The 13,912-nt window shown below is 35.1% G+C and overlaps 1 protein-coding gene across 5 annotated transcripts in view; it reads left to right on the top strand.

The window, feature by feature from the left end:
* The window catches only part of LOC118268468 (V-type proton ATPase 116 kDa subunit a 1), a 33,076-nt gene that overhangs the window by 1,244 nt on the left and 17,920 nt on the right, over positions 1–13,912 (top strand). The window contains exons 2-5 of one of the 5 annotated variants that reach the window (XM_050706290.1): positions 2,340–2,519; positions 2,613–2,741; positions 4,740–4,828; positions 5,587–5,625. In XM_050706290.1, coding sequence (XP_050562247.1) covers positions 2,340–2,519; positions 2,613–2,741; positions 4,740–4,828; positions 5,587–5,625 — 437 coding nt within the window. Of the gene's footprint in view, positions 1–2,339; positions 2,520–2,612; positions 2,742–3,796; positions 3,883–3,982; positions 4,057–4,739; positions 4,829–5,586; positions 5,626–13,912 lie in introns of all 5 variants that reach the window. The other 4 variants (XM_050706294.1, XM_050706292.1, XM_050706291.1 and 1 more) reach the window with 4 other exon arrangements.

Genomic DNA, 13,912 nt, shown 5'->3' with positions numbered 1-13,912 from the left:
CAGAGTAAAACCATCATGTGACCAAAGGCTTGTGGAATTCTTAATCTGTTTTATTTAATAAATGAAAACAGGTTTCAGATTGACTCCATTCCAAGTCTGGTATGACACTGCTTATATTTTCAAGTCATAATATTATTGATTCAGCCGTGTGAAATATTCAAAAACTTATACAGTTTGTCCAGTACATCTTCATAATGTTCAATTTCATTGTTATAAAATATTGCCAGCCAGTATTATTCAAAAAAAAAGTTAGTTCTACAATACTCTTTACTCAAATTCTCATTATTCATTCATTCTATTGAACATTAGTACCAACCTAAAATTACAAATGGAAAAAATAATCACATGATTGATTAAAAAAATGTGATTGGTATTAGTTAGTTATATAAGTTGGTCAAATTAATTACTTGGCAATCAGTGATAAGAACAAATTATTTCTGATAAGTACCTACACACCTAAATGCTGAACCTTAATCTTATCAATTACATTATTGTTGTAGTTAATTCAGAAATAAATTCTTGAGTTACCTATGTATTTGGAAATAATTAATAGCACATAATTTTAATTAATTTCTCATCTACCAGTATCCCTTCAGCCATTTTGACGTGATTGATATAATATTAACTATTTAGTAAAAAAGTCATATTAAATGAGAGATAGATAATGGAATTGTAAATAATAAAATTTTATAAACTATGACAGTTTCCAGAATCAGGTTATTACCCAGCCTAAATGATTCATAATGAACAATGAACACAACCACAAGATAACTATTATTTACCTATTGTTTGATATAAAGTTAGTTATTTTATTGTTTGACCAACCTTTGTTTGTATAAATTAGTAATACATTGGTAACAACATATAATTATTCTACAATTCATACCTAAATATTAAGGGGATGTTTCAGTCCTGCTTATTATGTCCTGCAGTAAATCAATGTTACATATTAAGTTAGATTAAGCTGAATAAAATATATGAAAATGCTACTAAATAACTTAAGATAGTACTAAAACAAGACCATTAAATACCTATAAATAGTCATTAATCATGTATAAAAGATAGGTAGTTGCTTAGTTTCTCTTTCAATAAATATGTTGTTGGCTCTCCAATATATAAGTAATTTGCATGCACCACGGCGCCTGCGCCAGTTGTACCACGGCGCATCGATACCGCGTTGCGGAACATCGTAACTCCGCGTACCAATGCCAACATTATTATATCATGACCTTTTTCTTGAAGTTGCTACAATGCCTGTAGTGGAGAAAAAACGTCCTGTCTCATATAGTTGAGGGCTTCTCCCGCCTCGGGCGAAGAGTGAGTATCAGACTCTTACTGATTAAAAACCACCCCGCTAATACTACAACTGATTAAAAACTACTCCGGGAGTTGAGGTAGATAGGACTTGAAAGTAACTACGATATAACGACGAGCCGAAAGTAGCTACGATATAATGATGATTCAAACAAGGTAAGATTAAAAAAAGCTGTTCGAAATTCCCCAGAAACCCGTCTCAGTTGGTCAACATATACCTATCTATTTAACATAATATGTATAACTTCTTGCCATTTTTACTCGTTAAGGAAGATCTCCAATCTCCATAATTATTGTCTGGGGTCATATGACCACCTCTTAAAATTCAATGCAACAATATCACGGTATTCCTAAACAGCATATTTTCATCAGCCTATTGTTATAAACACAATGTCTTCTATTTTAAATAACATCGTACATTTTTCATTGAAGCTTCGTATTGTTTCTCGACATAACAGTTTGACCTTCATCTTAGGAAAATTCATTGAATATTTCGTGAAAATTCCTTGTGAAGTTATTCCTTTGTCGATTGTAGAGAGATGCAGTCACCTGAATGCTTGTTTAATTTTTAATGTACTCTCGTATCCAGGTTGTACTTAAATGGTCATAAAATAGTGACCTATTCGATCAACAATGAGGCAGAATAGGTATAAATATGATGGTAGAACATAACCATAAAGCATATCCACTAACTTTACAACCATCTTTATGATAACCGTGAGTTACTAGGCTTACCGTCTACGTACAAAGTTTTATGGTCCGCCCGCATGGGTCGATATTCTATTGAGAGTAGTTGTTGAAGGGAATTAAATCAGTAATAATATTTATTGGCATCTATAGATAGCCATGCCACTTGAATCTACTGATATTACAGACAAACAACGCTAAGGATAAATGAAAAAGACTGCAGAACGAATCGAACGTGCCGCAGCGAAACCATGCAAATTACTCAGTCGAATCATTGAGTTTGAAATCTTCCATTCTATTAAAATCAATATTAAACATTGTACTCTTTTGTCCTCCAGTTAAACCCAGACGTGAACGCTTTCCAACGCAAGTTCGTCAATGAAGTACGTCGTTGTGATGAGATGGAGCGAAAGCTCCGATACTTGGAGAAGGAGATTCGCCGCGATGGGATCCCCATGCTCGAGATCCCGGGCGAATGCCCCGAGGCCCCACAACCGAGGGAGATGATCGATCTTGAGGTAAACTCTTCACTTATCCATCACAGTCACTAAATATGACTCAGCAACAGTCGTGTCAGCTCAATGTAAATATTTTTAATTTGTCTCTCGTAGGCTACCTTCGAAAAGTTGGAGAATGAACTCCGCGAGGTCAACCAGAACGCTGAAGCTCTAAAGAGAAACTACCTTGAGCTCACAGAACTCAAGCACATTCTTAGAAAAACACAAGTTTTCTTTGACGAGGTAAGTTTCAACAAGTACATAGAGCTCACGAATACCACCAAGGTCTAACTGCCTTCCAATAAATTCACGAAGTTATAAGTCTGTTAACGTGCCTAGTATCAAGTACATCGTCATTAGTAGCTGCCTCGTCGATATATCTCTAATGATAAAATGCCTCACTGCTAAAGTCCTCGTGATGTTTTACGCAAAATGTGTAATGTCGATTAATTATATCAACGTAATCTTATAGTACGTTAGTTAATTACGTCAGATGTCATTATATTGCAGTCATTCTTTATACTAAGTCAATATAGACTGGCATTGTAATTACAGATACTAGTCTGAAGGGAATGTCGTCAATAGATTCGAGATAGAGTTAATCAATTAGATAGAGTTCAGCTTGAAAAACACAATGGCAGAGGTATGAGGCCGATACAAAATCATGCTGTTGTAGAAAAAAACTAGCTCCACGTTCAACATGTCTCAGTCGGCCTAGTTTATTTTATCATCGTTTATTATTTATTGATTTCTCTTTATTTTGATTTGAATCAGTGTCTCATTCAGTATTATTATTTTATTTTATTTTATTAACTTTAAGCACAATAATAACAGTATCAAATACTAATTTATGTTCAACACTTTCAATTCTTAGTTAACATTTTCCTTAAATGAAGGTCGTGGGTCCTAATTTACTTATTTATATTTTATAAAATTATTTTATACTTATGTATCCGACAAAGTGGGCTTCAAAAACGACGAGCTTATGAATTGAAACGTTTAGATTCGGTTATATTGTTTGAAATAATGACGTCGTATTGTCAATGTCACATTTTTGTACGTCTATTGTCGTCAGTTGATTGATCGCACGCATACATTACTGTCTGCATTGATTGTTCTCGCGCTGGAGTACATGAACGATTTCTAATCTCCGTCAAACTCCAACGTATCCGCCGCACTATCACAAGATGATTTCATGCCCACAAATTGAATCCTTCACGCGCATAATCGTACCAAATGTGACATTGACATTGACGTGTGTCTGACCTTGGCGCCATATTGGCGTGTGTGTGCACAAGATGGCGGACCCGTCGCGCGAGGAGGAACAAGTGACCCTACTAGGGGAGGAGGGGCTCATGGCGGGCGGGCAAGCTCTCAAGCTGGGGTATGCTCAGATTGATTTCGACGCGCTCGTTGGACCGTTTTGATTTCCATTTTTGTCGATGGAAATCAAAGCACACACATGAGCGTTATTATTTTTGCAGCGCTTGTACTGTGACGCTGATTCTGGAGTCTACCGATCACCACTCAGGCAAGCATTGGAGTCGGCCGGTTTATAGTATATCATCAACATAACACCTCTCTTTGACTTCTTTGTGTGATGGAATGATAGCTTAGTGTAGCACCGCAACCAGCCCGGCCCAGTCCGTGCCAGTCTACTAAAGCTTAGTCAAGTACTCCTGACTCCCTTACCGAGCGTGCTAACCAATTGCTGCCTGAGTGAGATTTTAATTTTTATTTGAACTAACAGTGTTTCCGACATGATTTATTTTTGAAGTCCATCTACGAACGTTTCCAGCTATCGGAGTCGACAAGGTTTACAAAATACATAGTTTCTTTCCGTTATCATAAAGTCATCCACGCTTTCTGTACTTGTCATTTTATGCATGCCATTATGATTTTATATGTTCATGTCATAAGTAAGTAGATCACGAACGTGTCAGAGTTATAGAGTATATATTTTTAGTTTATTATAAACGACACTGTAATTTGAACACAATTCGAAGTAGATACAAACTAACAATGCATATGAAGCTTTATACAAATTGTTGGTAGCTAGGTAATGACCAGCACTCCACCGCGTAGTACGAGGTGATTGCAGTGACTCGATGGCGCTACTTTTTTACTACAACAGGCAAGGAAACGTGTGCATCGTGTGGTGTAAATGTCGTACCTATCGCGTTCATTGTGACGTCATATGGGCAATGTTTGTCTACATGTTTATGTTTGTCCTCCGTGTAGCACGAGGGTGGTGCCAATACCACTGAGTCGATGACGCGCGCCCTCATATCCGACGACCCGAACCGACATATCGGCCACGTCCAACTAGGGTATGTATGCGTGTGTACATACGCACTGGAGTGACACTGACCACCACCCGATACTGGACGCAGCTGGACTGTTGCTCCGGCCAACAGCTCAGCTGCCGCTCTCAGACCTGGTTCTATTGGTTGCTCGTCTTGTATGTCTACCGTGTCAAACGTGTCCACTCATAAATGTCCTGCGTTATTGTCACGAAAGATACACACTTACACCTACTAACTTTACTGATTAATATATCTGCGTTAGTAATCTGTTACGAATAATGACCTAGTGACGTACTACACGAAAGACGATGCAATCAATCACACTGTTCACATAAACTTGACACTTTTATTATTTGACGAACAATCTTGTAAATATTTACATTGTCAACATAGCAATTGCTCTGAACTTGAAGTGGAACTTCAGTTTTGCGGTTTATGTGAACACTTTTATGGAACTAATATTGCACGTGATGATACATTCCTGCTAAATATAAATTCATTTAAAAAAACAAGAATATCAACTTTAAAGATCTCCTGTTTAGTGCTAAAGATGTACAATTGGTCAATTAAATATAATAAATCCCCTCGCGATGACCTTTAATAAATGTAATGCATGTGATCCTCTCAACATTGTACATTTAAAATATTCCAATGAAAATATTAATAAATTGTTGTACATCATTACCGACACGACAATGTAATAATATAATTAGACTATAATGATAACTTGTAGCTCTAACTGTACAGTATTGCTAAACATTTGTGCTTGATTTATTCCCTAGTTTGCGGGATAAACAAGAATCCCTGGAATTCCTGCCTTGGTTAGTAGTGTATATTTGTATTTTATATTGTAGTTGGGTATAGAGGTAGATATGGTTCGGGTATGGTATATGTTATAAATGTATGGTTGCAGACTCAAAAGTAACTTGCCAGGCATCATTGAAACCAACTTGACTTCTTTCAATGTTGTCTTCACCACTTGGGGACGAGTGAACATTCAGTTCAATTTAACACCCTTCACTTGCTTACTAACATTCACTTCAATATCACAGTATTGTTTTAAAGAACGTTAGATCTCATGTGCGCCGTCAAGGTAACTTGGACTTCAAGAATAGATAATGGAATTAGGTGCGAAAATGTAAATGCTGAAATTTACACGGAACTCCGTGATCAAACTTTTCCTATTCCATAAATATATTTTATCAAAAATAGATTACAAATGTCTGAAATCAAAGAAATTAATTATTTATTCATAATGACCCAAGATGTGCTCCTTGGGGGACACCCATACCAGTTCAATGTGAATAGGAAATGTTTCGAGATCGGAGATATTTTTCAAATATAGACAATCCTAACAGCGTCTTGGTACGAGTGTCTTAGATAATAATTTATGTTTTGTGTCATATTATAGTATTATTACAAACTCGTGTTATTCATCTTTACAAACTCAAGGGTGTCAAACGGCTTACTAAAGTCCATTTAAGGACATGAGCTTAATTAACTTTAAAGTTGTAATTAATACAAGAATCTGGTATCTAGAAAAAATATGCCGAAGACTAATATTGAAGTTCTAGTGGTTGGTATGGAGCCAACAGCTGGTTATCATGTGCCAATATTTAATTTAAAAATGTTTATATTCAATCTTACGGTATTTGAAGTGATTGAAAATTGTGTTTAACAAGTCTAACAATGACGGAGTTTCCGCTACAACCTTGAATCGATCGAGTATGGTTGTGATAAATTTGCTTAGCCTTTTCCAAGTAGATACATTGTGTAACACAATGCTGGCTGTCTAACACAATATGGGCTTGTTAGGTATCAATTACGTCATTGAGGTTGTTTCTAATTGACACTGTAGCTACAAAGTGTATCAACAGTTTACTGGCAAATGTAAAAGCATATTGAACGACGACCTTAGCAGATATTATTTCGTATATTTCATAATAGGAATAATATGATTTAATACGTCTACCTTGAAAAGTAAAGTACTGCTAAAGTGTATGATTGTAATGCGAATGGGTTGAAATTTTCGAAAGAAATCGATTGTATTCTCTTATTGTTTTCATTGTTTTTCCGGTTTATCAGAGTTTTGTCGCTGTCTACAATACTTTGTGTGTGAATCACAAGCCACCCGATTGGACGCAGTCTGTTTAAACACAAACGTTTATTAAACGCATGGTTTGCTTCACAATGATCACAATATCTGTTGCAAGATGTACCAGTTCCTTGTCTCAGGTATCACACGACTATCACGTCACGACCTCATTCCCACACCCGTTTTAACAATATTAATTATACTGCATAAAGTTATGTATTGTTCCGAAACCTTCCTCGGTAGGACGTGCAAAGATATTTACTTATTTCATCTCACACGTTATGTTTTTATTATGCCAACAAAAATTCTCAAGTTATTTGTAGATAACTGATTCAAACAATAACAATACTTTTATTTTATCGAATGTTATTAAGATGACTGATAACGACGTTTTGTCTGAAGATTGTAACTATCTCAAAGGTCGTGCTTAGACGAGATAAAATCTGGATCGGAGTAAATCACTGTGGCGGATTTATTGCCACTACAACAAGGTTACTTGGTTTGAGATAAAAGTGATTATTTCAAGATTAAAGTGGAAGCAGTTAGTGCCGCTGTATGCACTGCCAAAGTCTTTGGTAGCAGACTAGTAGTGATGAAAAACAGAATTAGTATCGTTGCATTGTCTGTGGACACTGCATGGAATGCATTACTTCATTACTAATGAGTGTAAAGGATGTCTGCGTACGAGTCGAGTAATGGATGGTTTTACTGATGTTGGCTCGTGTTGCACAAGTAATATAATAAACTTTTGCACTGTGCACATAAAACGAAGGAAATTAAATGCTTCAGCCAGAGACCATAAACCTAAATCAATAAGTCCATGTTAGATTACGGAGTATTTCTTAATAAACAACAGTATTTATATCTAAAAAGAACATTTTATTATAATAAAGATATACATAGCAAGAATGACACAGTTACAATGACAACCAAAAACAATCATGCCAGCTAGTTAAATTTTCAGGAACAAATATTAAAACTAAACTCATTTGTGTTACTCAACACTCCCCCTAAAATTTAACTACAATAAAAATAAATCTCCCACTGAAACTCACATATCAAACAGTGGGAAAAGAAAACAAAATCTGATCTCTTAAATAGATAAAAGATTGAGTTGGTAATGCTTTAGTCAATATATCAGCCAATTGACTATTACTAGGAATATAATTTATCTTAATTACACCAACCTCAACCTTTTCTCTTATAAAATTAAACTTTATATCTATGTGCTTAGTTTTCTTGTGATAAACAGGATTATTGATCAGCTTGATCGCACTCTGGTTATCAACATACAACGGCACAGATATAATATTTTCACCTAAGTCTAACAATAATTGTTTTAACCACAATATCTCCTTTGCAGCCTCACATGCAGCTACAAATTCTGCTTCTGTCGTGGAGAGAGCAGTAGTCTTTTGTTTCTGGCTACACCATGTTATTGGTCCCCCATTCAAAATGAAAATGTAACCCGTAGTAGACTTACGCGTATCAATATCGCCTGCAAAATCTGAATCTGAATAGCCAGTAAGATCACTACTTCCTCCATAAGTTATACATAAGTCCTTGGTATTTATTAGGTATCTAATAACACGTTTAAGTGCATTTACATGTTGCTGACTTGGATTGTTTACATATCTGCTCAAAACATTTACAGCAAAAGAAATGTCAGGCCTTGAAACAGAACTTAAAAATAATAAGGAACCTATAGCTTCCCTGTATGGAAAATTAACAATATCTTCATCAATTTTCTTTGAAATAACAACATTTACATCTGCCGGGGTATTGACAGGATTTGAATTACTCATACAAAACTTCTCTATTATTTGTTCTATGTAATCCCTTTGACAAATATAGATACTATTATTTACTCTCTCTATTTCCATTCCCACAAAATATTTCAATTTTAGTTCCCTTATTTTAAATTCTTGTTTCAAATCTTTCATAATTATTTTAATCATTGAGGAACTGGAAGAAACTAAAAGTACATCATCAACATAAATTATTAGAATTACTTTTACCCCATTGAAAATACCAACATAAACACAACAGTCAGCCTGAGATTGCACAAAACCATACTTAAGCAAAAATTCAGTGAATCTTCTATTCCAACAACGCGATGCCTGTTTCAGACCATACAATGATTTATTAAGTTTTAAGATACAATCATTTTTAAATGTAATTCCTTCTGGTACTTCTATAAAAATATCCTCATCTAAGTACCCATTCAAAAAAGCAGTTTTTACATCAAATTGTTGTATTTCTAATTTATATTTAGCTGCAATAGAAAGAACAATTCTTATAGAATCGTATCTCGTTGTTGGAGAGAATATTTCTTGATAATCTATGTCTTTAATTTGATTAAAACCTCGTGCGCATAAACGATCTTTGAAGCGTCTTACCTGATCATTTTCTCCCTTTTTAATTGCAAAAACCCACTTTGTAGTAAGTGTGTGTTGACCAGACCTCTCGACTGGAGTCCAAGTATTATTTTCTTCATGCGCAAGCAGTTCTTCATCAATAGCTTTCAACCATTCATTTCTTTGTGGACTCTTCATTGCTTCAGCGTATGTCTGAGGCAGTGACAGTTCAACAAGATTTGCTTCAAATCTTCTATTAATTCTAGGTCTCAAATTTATATTCCTTGCAATTAATTCATCATCTAATTCTTGAGACGGTTTATATGTAGGGTCACTACTACTACTACAACTCAATATGCTATTGTCATTCTCTGATGATGATATTTCTGAATGAGTATTCTCTAGATTGTTTTCTTGTTCTAATGTCTTCTCTTCATCATCAATATATATTTGTGTAATATTTTTCCGTATCTCTGGAACATTATGTTCTTCAAAAATAACATTTCTAGATATTTTAATCTTCTTGGTTTCTGGATTGAACATCCTATAATTGTTGTTATCATACCCAACTAGTATCATTTTCTCACTCTTCTTATCAAGTTTTGTTCTTAGTTGATCAGGAATATGGACATATCCAATGCTTCCAAATACCTTCACATGGCCTACATGAGGTTTGATGCCATTCCATAGTTCATATGGTGTTTTCTTAGGAGTCTGGCTGGAAGAAGTTCTGTTTAATAAATAAACTGCACAATTCACAGCCTCTGCCCACAATTCCAATGACACATCTCTTGCATACAACATGGAACGTGCACTTTCTACAATGGTACGGTTCTCTCTTTCAGCACGCCCATTTTGTTCAGGTGTATAAGGTGCAGTGCACTCATGAACTATACCTTCTTTGCTTAGATACTCTTTGAAGGATTTATTTACATACTCTCTTCCGTTATCAGTATGCAATATTTTGATACTATGCATGTATTTATTTTTGATAATAGCATTGTATTTCTTGAATATATCAATCACATCACTTTTATGCTTTACAAAATATACATGCCTGAAGCTTGTTACAGCATCCTTGAACAATACAAAGTATCTTGCACCTTGAACAGATGTATGACTCATAGGACCACAGACATCACTATATATAAGGTCACCTGGCTGTAGTTCTCCTCTTACAGATTTGTGAAATCTAAATCTGCATTGCTTTCCATAGGCACATGCTTCGCAAACAAAATCAGCTTTATCATTGTTGTCAAAATTCAAGCCTTCTACTGTATTTTCAGCACTCATATTCCTGATATTTTGTATGTTAATATGTCCCAATCTTTCGTGCCAAATTTTAATGTTACTTTTATCATTTTGTACCAAGTTACATGTATCCGAGATTACAGCTTTTATTTTCAATTCATATAGATTATTTTCAGTCATTGTTGCATACAATACTAACTTATTATCTTTGTAAATGAATGCATTGGAGTCTTTCTTAACAATGGTGTATGATTTTCGCATAATCACACCTTCTGAGAATAGATTTCGTCGCAAATTCGGAACATACAATACATCATGTAGTTCACTGGTCTCCCACTGTCCATTGACATATCTCTTTATTAATACCTTGCCTATGCCAGCTACTTCCACTGACTGCTTGTTTCCTAATGTCAATGATTTCTGATTGCATTCAAATAATTCTGCAAAGAACTCCTTTCTGTAAGTCATATGTGCGGAGGCACCACTATCTAAAATCCAAACATTCTGTTCAGCTTCATGTAAACCTGCTTCTACATTGAACGCTAACATATTTGCACCTTCTTGTTGAGGTTTTCTGTTCTTGGATTTCTTTGGATAACGACATTCTCGAGAAAAATGTCCTCGTTTTCCACAATTATAACATTCAAATCTATGTTTAGTGTTATTATTCTGATTCGAACTACAAGCATTTTTATTTGGCTCACTTTGCTTAGAGCTCTTCTTCCAACTTTTGTTGGCCACAAGGAGAGCAGTTTCTTGCTCTTCTTCACATTGCAAACTAGCTTCTTCATCTAACAATCGTGCAGTGAGATTGATAAGATTCTGTTGTTTTGGATCCAATGACATCCATGCTTGACGAAGTGATCTGTACTTTTGTGGCAGTGTTCCAAGTATTTTTGTAATCACAGCCATTTCACTGACATTTTCACCACTTTCTTTCAACTGCTTGGCTAACGATTCTACTTTCGAAATATGTTGAGCTACGCTGTCAGTCGGTGACATTTTATATTGATAAAATTTTTCATGGATTATCATTTTACATAACTCACTCTTTTGTTCATATATAGATTCTAGTTTCGTCATAATTTCCTGAGCTGTTTCACAATTTTCCACCAAAGTAATTTGCTTGAGTTCCATCGAAGATGTAATGATGAACATCGCCATGCCATCGTTCTTTGTCCATTCAACACTATTTTCAGACGGTTTGGGCACTGAAATATCAATCCCTTTTGCTTTCAGGGCACATTTTATCTGAAACTTCCATTGTCTGAAGTTATTTCCGTCAAATTTATCCATGTTCATAGATCGCGTGGACTCCATTTTGAGATTATTTCTCAAAATACGATTGTAACTTTTTCTTTGCTATTTTCTTTTAGATATCAATTACAGAACCTCCTGGGCCCATAACCTGTTAGATTACGGAGTATTTCTTAATAAACAACAGTATTTATATCTAAAAAGAACATTTTATTATAATAAAGATATACATAGCAAGAATGACACAGTTACAATGACAACCAAAAACAATCATGCCAGCTAGTTAAATTTTCAGGAACAAATATTAAAACTAAACTCATTTGTGTTACTCAACAGTCCAGTTAGGTTACAAAGCGAACATATTCTTAATCTGATGGTTTTACAAAGTCCGCCACACTTCGTGACCACTTATAGCCAGATTGCTCCTTCCTTGTTGATTACATTTTTATTATTATTTACTCATTTCAGTTTACATTGCTCACTGATCCGTTTGTCAACTGCAGTTGTTTTCATGTTTTCCTGTGGAGCTCATATATCCGCAGTGACGCATCGTACACATCGTACAGTCGAATCACATGATTTGTCTTAATAGGTATAAGAGAGATAATCAGTTGCTGTAATTTATTGTTCTTCCTGATAGAAGAATAATAGTTGTATTTCTTCATCTCAATAATACTAATTTTCTTCATATTTGATCGCTTCTTTACCAGAACTTAGCAATACCTTTCAAGTGAAAGCATAGTCCTTTTTGGTGTTTGCAAGAAAGTGGCTTTGCCATACAAAGGTATGAAAGTCGTTTCTCTTTCATTTACTGCATCTATTGTCTTGCAGTTATTTGTTGTTTTAGCTTTGAGTGCTGCGTCAATATCCAGAATCAGTCATTCCTACACTTTAGTCCCAGGAAGCAAATTGAGAACCGCTAAATCATCGAGACAGACATACAAACAATTGCCTTAATGACAGCCAATTACCATGTAGTTGTTCCGACAGCTGCTTTCTCATAAACATGTGTTCCAATAATATTTATATGTAGATGTACCGTTACGTAGATCGTCGACCTACAAGCTCGTGACTGACTTATTACCGCTGATGCGAAAAGTATCAACTGCCTGACAGAAGTGAATCAAGTTCATGGCGACGCGAGCCTTTAGGCGACTTATTTGCTTAGAAAGCTGTCCTACCTGTTTAGAAGTCTCGACCAGTTGCCTGATAGTGATCTTGAATTCAGCAAGGATTGTACTTGCTTTGTTTTTGTTGTGATTCATTGTATGCTTTATTTTAGCAATAAAATGTCAATGCCAAATTAATTTACAGCGTAGGCGATTAGCTTGTTTTCCCTTGTTAACTGTTGCTAGGCCAGTGATGTAATGAGATCAAACTGAAATTCAGTTTCTTTGAGAATAGCTTATCTAATAAATGCCGATCCGTGGATCTGGGTCAACATGGCGTTTTCCTAAACAGCATTTCACGATAAACAATTGTGCAACCTCCTCTGATCGTTCAGCAAATCTTTTCCTTCCTTTCCAATTATTTTATCATTGTTCAAATAAACGTGTTTTACTGATAACCTCGATTCGTTGACAGAGCGTTGTTATGTAACAATAGCGCTATAAATTGTACTATAGAAGTGTGTACTATAATTATTATCAAAATACAAATTAGTGATAATGATTACTTTGATGGTACTTGAATGTTCTTCGTGACATCCTCGTTCCGTAGTGTTTCAACGAGTGACAAGTAAATACTTGGCGTAGAGTCTATACTTGGGTGTGTATCTAATTTGTATGGTAACATCATCAGGTATTTTGATTGTGTCATTGAATTGCAATTTACTGAACCTTTTTTAAACAAAACATCATCTTCCAAAGCGATGTTTTGCTGTCTTTTATTTACAAGGAATTTAATGTGTTGTATTGATTGGCCTTCTTCGTGGAATATACCTAATAAAATATATTCTGGGTTTCTTTCCTGTAGAGTGAATGCTATGGATGTTTTAAAGGAAATTTCCTTCCTTATTATTTTGTCCAATATTGAAAACTTTAGGTTCTAATATTCAAAATATATTTTGGTCGTGTACATTTGTAGACACAGTCTTTGAGTAGTCATAGTTGCGTAATCTTTTACAGTTTTGGTCCTGCCAAGGCAAAA

The sequence above is a fragment of the Spodoptera frugiperda genome, chromosome 29 (genome assembly GCF_023101765.2).
Source record: "Spodoptera frugiperda isolate SF20-4 chromosome 29, AGI-APGP_CSIRO_Sfru_2.0, whole genome shotgun sequence".
Lineage (NCBI taxonomy): Eukaryota > Metazoa > Arthropoda > Insecta > Lepidoptera > Noctuidae > Spodoptera > Spodoptera frugiperda.
The sequence above is the reverse complement of the archived record's forward strand: the minus strand, read 5'-3'. Positions and strand labels throughout refer to the sequence as shown.